This window comes from Malus sylvestris, chromosome 7 (genome assembly GCF_916048215.2).
Source record: "Malus sylvestris chromosome 7, drMalSylv7.2, whole genome shotgun sequence".
Classification (NCBI taxonomy): domain Eukaryota; kingdom Viridiplantae; phylum Streptophyta; class Magnoliopsida; order Rosales; family Rosaceae; genus Malus; species Malus sylvestris.
In genome coordinates, this window is record NC_062266.1 from 8742413 (window position 1) to 8753249 (window position 10837).

General features: G+C 38.4%; 1 protein-coding gene across 1 annotated transcript; it reads right to left on the reverse strand.

Moving 5' to 3' along the window:
• Nucleotides 1–2696: 2696 nt before the first annotated feature.
• Nucleotides 2697–10430, reverse strand: LOC126628640 (putative ABC transporter C family member 15). Its single transcript, XM_050298407.1, has 11 exons — nt 10118–10430; nt 6340–8681; nt 6134–6220; nt 5331–5981; nt 5070–5234; nt 4402–4696; nt 4092–4306; nt 3594–3899; nt 3447–3510; nt 3131–3370; nt 2697–3027 (listed from the first exon to the last, which is right to left on the reverse strand). The coding sequence occupies exons 1-11, from the start codon at nt 10332–10334 to the stop codon at nt 2906–2908; spliced, it is 4704 nt and encodes a 1567-aa protein (XP_050154364.1). The 5' UTR covers nt 10335–10430; the 3' UTR covers nt 2697–2905.
• Between the last annotated feature and the right edge of the window lie 407 nt (nt 10431–10837).

The window sequence follows — 10837 nt, forward strand, 5'->3', positions numbered from 1 at the left end:
CTCTAGTGAAGCAACACTTTATGTCAAAACTAGTGAAGCTACAGGTATCATTATTGTCTCACTCTATGTGGATGATATTGTATATACTGGAAGTTGTCCAAAACTACTTGAAGAGTTCAAAAATGACATGATGCAGCATTATGAGATGACTGATCTGGGGTTACTTCATCATTTTCTTAGCATGGGAGTAGTACAAACAGATAAAAACATTTTTATCCACCAGAGGAAATATGCAATGAAGCTTATTGAGAAATTTGGGATGAAAGATTGCAAATCAGTGGCAACACCACTAGCTGTGAATGAGAAGTTATGCAAGACATATGGTAGTGAAGCAGCAAATGAAAGTGAATATAGACAAGTTGTAGGTAGCTTGTTATACTTGACTGCTACAAGGCCAGATATAATGTTTGCTTCTAGCTTACTTGCTAGATTCATGCATAACCCCACAAAGAAACACATGGGAACAGCCAAAAGGGTGTTGAGATATATTCATGGCACTCTTGATTTTGGAATTGAATTTGTGAAAGGGAAGATAACTACTCTAATAGGGTACTGTGATAGTGACTGGGCAGGAAGTGAGGATGACATGAGAAGCACCTCAGGATATTTGGATCCGGTATGTTTTCATGGGCATCAATCAAACAAAACACAGTGGCATTGTCCACTGCAGAAGCAGAATATGTCAGTGCTGCAGAAGCAACATCACATGCTAAATGGTTAAGGTTTGTGCTTGAAGATTTTGGAGAGAAGCAAGTGGAAGGCACACCAATTCTGTGTGATAACACTTCAGCCATAACAATGGCAAAGAATCCAGTTCTTCATCAGAGAACTAGGCACATCAGTAGGAAATTTCATTTTATCAGGGAAGCTATCCAAACAAAGGAGATTGAACTCGTCTACTGCAAAACAGAAGACCAGATTGCAGATATACTAACCAAGGCTCTGTCAAAGGATCGATTTGTTTACCTAAGAGATCTACTTGGTGTGAAATCAGCTAAAGGGTTAGAAGGGAGTGTTGATGTGTAACCCTTGAGCTAATATCTTGGAGCTAAAGTTACATATTTTGATTTTCCTTTTATGTGTTTTATCTTTCTGATGTAATCTGAGCCATTGGATCATAGTCCAAGTGGTCTCTTCTCTAGCATAGGATCTAAGTGATAGAATAAGACAAGTGGCATCATCTCATAGGATGATAGCAATGAATGGTTGAGATTGTGTTGTGTATTGGTGAGTGAAGGATCTCCCTTCCTCTACATACATAACGGTTACAAAATGTATTTTGGAAATATAGAGTGAAATCCAAGAGACATATTCAATCATCTTCTCTCTAAACACCATTGCTGTTTTTTTCTTCAAACTCTAACACAGAGAACTCCATTGAAATACAAATAAAACACAAACTCTAACAGATAAATGGTGCATCTGGTGCAGAACTGAAGGTATTTTTATTTTTCTGTTTTTAATTTATCTCATGGATTTCTTAGGAAGTCAAGGGTTTGCGTGCACATATTAAAATGCGCCTGTTGTCTTTCTCCTTGATGCGGGCAGTTTGTGAAGAAAGTTGAGGTTCCACCATAAAACCAATTGGCAATATGAGGAGTAGCGCAATCTCTTATAAGCCCATGCAAGGTCCCTCTTCTCATCAATGTGAGATTCATTCATTCTCAACAGTTTGCGCGGACCAGGGATGTTTGCTTAAGGGAGTGGAGGATTCAAGTTACACAAGAAGATTTTGAGATGGCAGCTGCCAAGGTAATGAAGGAGACTGAGAAGAACATGTCGTTGCGGAAGTTTTGGAAGTAATCATGTTATCATGGGTTCTTTAAGCCAATCTAAGCATGAACATTAAACGATGTTTCCAAGGAAGCAGATGTATCTTAGAAGGATATTCGCACACACGTATGCATGTTAGAGAGAACACACAATGGACGTTACACAAAACTATAGCTGCAATTTGGAATGCTGAATTCCGTAAAGAATTGGATATCAGAATATCCAGTCTGTCCAAAATTGAAGTTTTAAATTTTGAGTTTCCGAGTTGAAGTATCCCCAACACTTTCGAATCCAAAAGGCCACTTATATTTCATATTTATACGTATAACATGTTATAAATTTGGCTGAACAAGAAGTCCAAGAGAGTGAATGGCAGAAGAGTGTGTGTGTTGGGGGGGGGGCATGAAAAGAGTAAATGAAAGTGAATTTGGTAGTGTTATTGACCCTAAAGTGAATTTGTATATAATCTGTTGGGATAATCCCAAATGGGTAAAAGGTTACGATAAATCAAGGGTTCGATTCCTCTTTCAAACAGGATAAAAGAAAACTCATACGGATTTGTGGTTAAGCTAAAAGGTGGGAAATAATAGTAGAAAATGTGCTGAAATCCAACCAAGAAAACATTATTAAGACCAGTTAGCGAGGGTAGTGCGCCCCCTTGCACCCAAGTTTGAATTTACTTCTCAGTAATTAGAGCGGATCCAAGAGAATGTCAGAAATTAGGACTTGTCTTAGACTCTCACCGTCTCATGTAACTCTGTTGTCCATGATTTCTAGTGGCAAATTTTCTTCCACTGGAAATCAAGCAACTCCGTGTAAGTAAACACCGCATCGGTAACCAACTGATTAGTTATGCGCTAATGACTAAATTCTATCTGAAATGGAGGGTTTATACACTTTAATGCAGATAAGTTGCAACAAGATTCTTAGAATTATTTTTTATTTTCAGCCACAATGATGCTTAATTGGTAAGTTCTGCTAATTTTTATTTTTCATTCGAGCTAAACTACGGGGAGAGGGATTATAACTTGGGTGCAAATGGGGATTCTCATGAATTCTGCAGTTATATAGCAGCTACAATATAAAATAAACTACTTGATTGATCTACAATACTTCAGAAGCTGGGTTTATTTTAGAGAGTTGCTAAGTTGTTGAAGTTCTGGGATCGCATTGAGTACTCCTTTATGAGTTTAGAAAATAAGGACTCTTCTCTCTCTAGTAGCTTGGCTGGTGTGTCGTATTCTGCAACCCGTCCTGTTTGCACAAAAATTTGCTCAAACTCTATTTCAGTAATGTAATGTGTCTGTGTGTGCTATGTGCATGTGGTTTTGTACGTGTTTGTTGTGTTTATACTTACCATCACTGAGGACCAAAACCAGATCACTATCTATTACTGTGTGGATTCTGTGAGCAATTGTGACAACCGTTCGATCTTTGAATTCTTGGCTGATGACCTTCTGTATCACTCCATCAGTTGCGGAATCAACTGATGCCGTTGCTTCATCCAATACCAGAATTCTGCTTTTCTTCAGCAAGGCTCTTCCAAGACAAACTAACTGCCTTTGCCCCACGCTCCAGTTTTCTCCATTTTCGACCACTGTTATAGCTATGTGTATTAGCAGTTTACTATAGAGAATAAGTTTAGTGTAACAATCTAAAGTAATGAGTCTGACCTGAGGCATCCAACTTCTCTTCCTTCGCACGCACCAGATTACCTAACTGACATTTCTCTAGAGCCTGCAAATTTGGAAATTTATTTTCGTTACATATACAAGTCATCACCTGTATCCTGTTAATGCTTATTTGATCAAAATAATTACCTCCCAAACATCACTGTCGGAATATTGCTCTAGTGGATCGAGGTTCCCTCTAACTGTTCCTTCAAACATTGTTGGGTCTTGGGGAATGATGCTAAGCCTTGATCTTAGGTCATGAAGGCCAATTTTGCAGATGTCGACATCATCAATTATAATGCTTCCTTCTCTAGGTTCAACTACCCTGAAAATGGCTTGTATGAGGGTTGATTTCCCACTTCCGGTCCTTCCTACAACACCAACTTTGTTCTGTCCGGGGAATGTGCAGTTGATGTTTTTCAGAACAGATGGGAGATGTTCAGCATAGCGAATCTGCACCGCAGTTCAATGCATGCATAAGGATTGTTAAAATACTTTTTTATCAGGACAGAAAGTAAGAATGCAGCAGCTAAAGCTGTGTCATTCCTAATTTTTTTTGGGTGCAGTATGAGCTAGTTGGTGCTGAATTGAAAGTAAATTTTAAAACTTTCCGTTTCCGTGATCTAAAATCTTGTAGAGGCTTACCTGCAGATTTTTGAAACAGATTGTTCCAACTTGTGGCCAGTTGACTGGTGGCCTGCACTCTTCGATTACCATAGGTGCTTCACTTTTTAGTTTTGAGTACTGCAGAATTCTCTCGACTGAGATCATCTTATTTTCTGCGTTGCATATGTTCCATATAACAGAAGCTTGCAAAACATTCAGATTTATTCCATATGTTACCGCCAACCCTGCAATGCCTGCTCGAATGAAATTATACAAAGCCAAATCTCTGTAAGTGATCTTTTTATGAGTCATAATAGTGTTCGGGTTTTGGAATGATGATGATACTCACTAGGATTTATAACTCCTTCTGGGAGGGTAACCAACAGAATCAATGAGAAGGCGAAAACAAAGTTGGAGAGCAGATTTAGTCTGAAAGAAAGCCATTCCATTGCTGACACATTATGAAACCATGGCCTGGAATGGTTGTCAATAAGACTGAGATTTGAATCACTGAATCGTTCTTGTTGATCAAAAGCACGGATTGTCGCAGCTCCTGCTAGTGATTCTGCAAAGTGGTGGAGGATCGGAGCTCTTTCTATGCCTGATAAACGTGCCAGTTCTCTTGCTGTTGGTATGTAGTATCGCTGGGTAATAATCATCAATTTTTCAGTCAATTCCCAAACACACACACACGTATGATTCATTTTGATGCAAACCATTCATATCATGTTTTCTTCATCGGTAGCATTTCAAATGAGTTCAGTTTGCTTTTCAAATCATTTTCTTAGTAGTTTATATGTGTTCCACATTTATGATAATTTAAAATCTTCATGATTCAAATTTACTGCTGCAATGCTGTAATTATATGTATCACATAATATATTCATGATTAACGTTCTTATTTACATGAGGAACTTGAACTTTGAAATTTTATAGGACTTCTTCCATCCCCTTTTTCTTTTTCAGCGTTCGTATTTAGATTGATTATATAAGCTCAATGGAAAATGAAGTTGTTACCTGATACCATATGCAGATTGCAGTTACTGGAATGAAGATGACGAAGACTTCCCATGCTACCTGCGACATCACTGCAATGGTCCCTAAAAGCTGTATTATTGAGAAAGCACACCAACCTAATTTGTTAGCAATTTCCAGATCGAGCACGCTTTGATCAGTAGATGCCTGCAAAATGAAATGAAGGTCCTATCAGTCATGCTCTTCTTTTTATGACACAGATACATATTCAAAATCATGCATATTTTTCAAACTATAACTTACCCGGTTTAAGATTCTTCCAGTTGGGGTTGAATCAAAAAAGGACATTGGTGCTCGGAGCACACTATGTAGCATCGTTGTGAAGAGCTTCTGTGCTGTTGAAAGTCCTGCTATTACAACTAGGGAGGATCGTAATAGCACGCAAAGTGAACTTCCAACGGCAAGTAGTATATAAATAAGTAATACGAAACTGATTTCCATGTGAGGTTCGGTCTCACTTGTAGGAGGTGAAGCCCATGCCATCCAGTAGTTACTACCTACCTGTAGCGCTTGGAATGATGACTGTGCCAAGATTATAATTGGTACTAGCACCCCACCTTTCACGATGGTCAAATAAGACCAGTAAACTTCTTTTCCTATGCTCCCTTTCTCTCTCTCTTCATCTTGTACCAACTTTCCTTCTTTTTCTGTAATCTCTAGAGAGAGACTGTGCTCTGATTCCTGCCGCGTCTGTTGAAGTTCTGCGATTGAAGTGGAGTCTGTGTTCGATTCACTGTCAGGTGTTGGATCTTGAGAAGCTCTACTAGTATTTTCAACTGTGATGATTGACTCTAGAGCTCGGCTATGAGCACCAACTAAAAGCTCAAATCCTATGTTTTGTGACAGAAGCTCTTCGAATCCTCCAGCTTGTGCGATTTTTCCATCTTGCATTACCTGTTGAAACACATATCAGTTACCGTGTTGTACAAGTTCCTTACAACTCGGGTTATTTTGGAAGGATATTTGAATTTGGAACTCGTCAGTTTACTTGATCTGAAGGGGAGAGAAGGAAAACAAAATGCCTATAAATTTAGGTTATCGCTTACCAGAATGAAGTCTGCTGCTGGAAGAAACTCAACTTGGTGGGTGACATAAAGTATAGTCTTTTCCCTGAGAATTCCCATCATGCAGTCCTACAGCAGTAAAAAACTACAAAACTCACTAGGCCGTTGCTTCTAAGTATGAGATGTTCGGACTTTAAGTTCAATCATCATATTCTTTTTCCTGACACAACAAGTGCAGGAAAACTAACCTCAAAGAGTTGGGTGCCTGTGTGAGCATCAACGGCGCTAAAAGGGTCGTCAAGTAAATATATATCAGCATCCTGGTAAACCGCACGAGCAATCTGTATCCTTTGCTTCTGTCCTCCACTCATATTTATGCCTCTCTCTCCAATTTCTGTTAGATCCCCTGCAGAGAATAGCTCAAAGTCCTTCTCCAAAGCACATGCTTTAACAGTTCTGTCATACTTGGCCTTGTTGTATGCATTTCCAAATAGAATATTGTCCCTGATATTTCCTGTAAGTATCCATGGAGATTGAGGAACGTAAGCCTTTGTACCGCTGATTTTCACTGAGCCAGAAACTTTCTGTATTTCTCCAAGAATGCATGACAGCAGGCTGGATTTCCCTGATCCGACAGTCCCGCAAATTGCTACTTTCATACCCCTCTTCACTTTTAAGTTTATTGCATCAAGAGTTGTTCTACTTGAATCGGTATCCCAGCCAAACTTTCCATTCTCTATAACAATTGCAAACTCCATCTGATCTTTCGGAACATGTTCAATGGCATCCTGCTGAATTTCATCTTCCTGGAGATAGGAAGCTACTCTATCTGCCGAAACCTTTCCCTGTGCAATCACGGAGAGTAAGTCAGGCAGATTAAATATAGGGTCTTGTAACATTCTGAAGGTGGCCAATGCTGATAAAACTCTCCCCGCTGTGAGTTCTATTCCCATAAACGTGCATGCCACGAAAGTCACCACAGAGATAAATGTGGGTGATCCCCAGAAGACAAAAGCCCCAATTGCTGACAGTCTCAGTGACTTCCACAGCCAATTGTACTCTATCTTCCTCAAGCTTTCTAACTTGTGTAGGAACTGACTATCCCATGCCTGAAGTTTAATCGTCTTCATGCTTCGAAGAACTTCTGATGTGGATTTCATCCTGTTGTCCTTGGCTTCCATGATCCTAGTCTGGTATCTTTTCTGCATTGCAGTCATCGGTATGTTGATAAGAAGAACCCCCAAAGTTGCTGCCAATGCAGCAAAAGAACCCATGCCAAGATTCGTATGAAGAATGTAGATTGCCAATGAGATTTGAATAGGCATCATCCATATTATGTTTAAGTACCAGATGAAATCTGTGATTCTTTGGATATCTACACTCATGTAATTGATGACTTCTCCACTAGTGTGGCTTTGGCGGGATTGGCTTGACAGAAGTAAGCCCTTTTTGTAAATTTGAGATATAAGTGCAGCTCTCAGCCGAAGGCCTAGCTGTCGGGCCCCAAAAATCCATTGCCTCTGTGCTATCGTCTCAACCATCTTAGCTCCTAGAAAGCCAAGTGCAAGAATGTAACCGCTCTGTAAGCTTCGTGTGCTCTTCTGACTCAGAAAGGTTACGAAGTCATCAATGAGGTATGGACCAACATATGATGCTCCTGCACTTATTACAGCGAACATTGCGTTAATTGCTGCTTTCTTCCTGATGAATAAATAGATTGTCTTGTAGATTGTTGGGTCTGTGGTTCCATCTCTCTCCTTGATAAATTTTAGTTTCTTGTCAAAAGAGCGAGACAGAAATTCAGCAGAGTCTTTGATATCAACATTTGGGACTTCATCCGGTTCAAGGGGTTTCTTGTATCCAATGACAAACAAGGGATTGAGCCAAGAGAACGTTATGAGTTGGAGAAGAGTGGCTTTTCCATATAGAGATTCTCTCTTTCCGTCAGAATGTTTGTGAGCTTTTCTGTTGAGAAGTGGTTCAGTAACGCCATTTGGGATGGCGAATGTTAGTCCTGTCTTCCCTCGTACTGAAATACCACATAGGCAGGTGGATGCAAGGAGACTGAGGAAGCCAGCATAATCTTGTAACCTAAGCTCGCCATGGTACGTGAGTCGGAAATGAGTATCAACAGCCACAGAGATAACAGACGAGAAGAAGCTGCAAAGCCACCACGCTCTTAATAGCCAAGGGAACTTGATCGACTTACTATTCGCGATCTGGTATAATGAAACTGATGAAATTGCCCACGATACCACCTGCATGCTCTCCGAAGAAACAGGACGAAACTTATAGTTGCAGTATGTCACCCTTCCATTTAGCAACAGCACAAAAACTACGAAATGAGTGCACATCAGAAGAAGGGAACAAGCCATGCTGGTTATGTAGATGGTGCTGAATCGTACGCCAATGCGGCTATACTTCTCTGTGCCTTGGTCTGGGAACTTTGATCTTTGTTTGCAGATTTTATGTACAAAATGTAGTGCCAAGATGCCGAGGAAACCAAGTTGCATACCGATGCTAATGTGCTCGGACAGGCAGGGCAAGTTTTGCTGGAGCCATTCTGTCCGAAATTGAAGAAGCCTAAAATCTGTAACACAAAAATATTGTTGTGGTACGTTTCTTTCCAAAAATATTCAGTTAATCATGAGAAACTTATGAAAATTCGACCTTTTCACACTCTTTTAAAACTACATGTAATCAATGTAACTTTACAAGCAGAATACATGTTGTAACTGTTCAAGCTCATCAATGTCGAAAAGTGTTTAACTGATGTTTTATACCAAACATTTTACTAGTATTTTCTTAATTTGTGTCTCGCTAGGGGACGAAGGAATCCGTTCGTTCTACTAGCTATCTTGTGACAGACTACAAACACTGTACAGTGAATTTGTTACAGCTTACAATCAAGCAGTTCTATAATCAGCAGTGTGTGTTTTTCTATGCCAATATTCTTGGGAAAAAAAAATAAAAAAATTTGTCATCTGGAAATTTTAACAATAATTTAGAAGAGGGCGAAGTTTCGAACTCGAGACACATTTGTAGAAACCCAACACTCTATCCACTAAAATATTGGACTCTATGCAATCCCATTAATTGTCCAATTTATGCAGATTTTTTCATGGAAAAATTAATTGACTATGTTGGCCTTCACCAAGTTAATTATTTGTGAAATTCCCTGTTAGAACAAGTTTCAAGAAAGCTGAAGTGCTCTAACTTTGGCGGTATAGTTGAATTTCTAGGAAGGGATTATGCAAATTTTATGTCCTAAATTGCTACATTTTTTTTTTTTATACAAACGATATGATAATTGTCTAAATTTTACAAAAAATGTAGGGAGATTCGAACTCAGGTGCAGAGGGTGAAGTACACAATACACTACTCAAGCCAATTTGGCTAAACCCAATCTATTTATGTTCTAAGTTTCTATTTAAGAAAGAATGAAACAGATTTAGCAAACTATGATTAATTAGTCAAAACTAATCATAATGCTATAACCACGAACCAAAGAGGTCCAGTCAAGTCTTTAAACACAGATTAATGCATGCATACTGCTTGGCTTAGCAAACAAATTGGGGGTACCGTTAAGCTATATATATGGTCACCTATTGCCAACTGGTCCAACTCTACAAAAATAGAGAGCCTAGCTATAAAAGGCCCTTTGACTAAATAGAAAAGAAAAAAAAACATTCAGTCTTTTTTAAGATATTATTCCATGAAAAAGAAGAAGAAATTATTAAAGAAAATTAAGAAACTACTTGGCCTTTGGTGAGGGTGACGATTACACCAAGACAACTTAGCAACAAGAAAGACAACAACAATGAGAAGAAGAAAAACAACATCTAGAGATGAACAAAATGATTTTCTTGAGAGAAATAAAATATATAAACTCTCTCTTTCTTCATATATATATATATATATATATATATATATATCATATACAACTACAAATACATATGTATGTGTGTATGTATGAATATTTTCATGCTTTTTGTGCAACTACTGGAAAACGATATTAAAACTTACTTATAATAGCACTCCGAAAACCAAGCATGTGTTCCCAAGCCATGCTTCTCCAGCTTACAGCTTCTCTCTCTCTCTCTCTCTCTCCCTCTTGCAGTTTAGCCTTAGGATTCTGAGAGTAAGAACATATGAGTGTCCAAAACCAAATTATATAGAAAGTTGGAAGGTTATGGCAACTGTGTATATGTGTATATATATATATATCAGAGGAGAGTTTCATTTGAATTTTGGGATCAATCACAACGTACGCCAATCAAGTTCTTCAACTTCAAGTGTCTTTCAGAGAGAGAGAGGGTGTGGGCAACTGCGATTGTGTGTTTTATTAGGGAAAGGGTGTGGGCAAGATATCACGTGATAGATGAAATGGGGACGGTCGTTTTGGCTGGTTATGCGAAATGATGCGAATGTTTTTTACCAACTAAAGGGAAGCATGAGAGAAGCAAATTAATTAACAGAGCTATCTAGCATATGTGGTATATATGTTGTGATGGGTCAAATAAAAAATGTAAAATAAGAAGAATAAAAACCTGCTACAAAGTGAATAGTGCTTTTACTTGTTAGAAAATGTTTTCAATTATCATTTTCTTTATAATGATTCAACTATATATATATATATATATATATATATATATATTATATATGTTAAGCGTTTTCAGATTTGAGATTTGAACAGAGTTAAAAATGACTAATTTATAATAGTTAATTAGGTATTGAATTTCTCAT

What these genes read in the sequence shown, in the direction of transcription:
- LOC126628640 (XM_050298407.1), bottom strand. Translation starts at nt 10,334, where the DNA reads ATGAAACTCTCCTCTGATATATATATATATACACATATACACAGTTGC. An exon ending in CAATCTGCATATGGTATCAG is followed by an intron (nt 4,697 to 5,069) that starts GTAACAACTTCA and finishes ATTATTACCCAG; the next exon opens with CGATACTACATACCAACAGC. An exon ending in CCGACAGTGATGTTTGGGAG is followed by an intron (nt 3,511 to 3,593) that starts GTAATTATTTTG and finishes CCAAATTTGCAG; the next exon opens with GCTCTAGAGAAATGTCAGTT.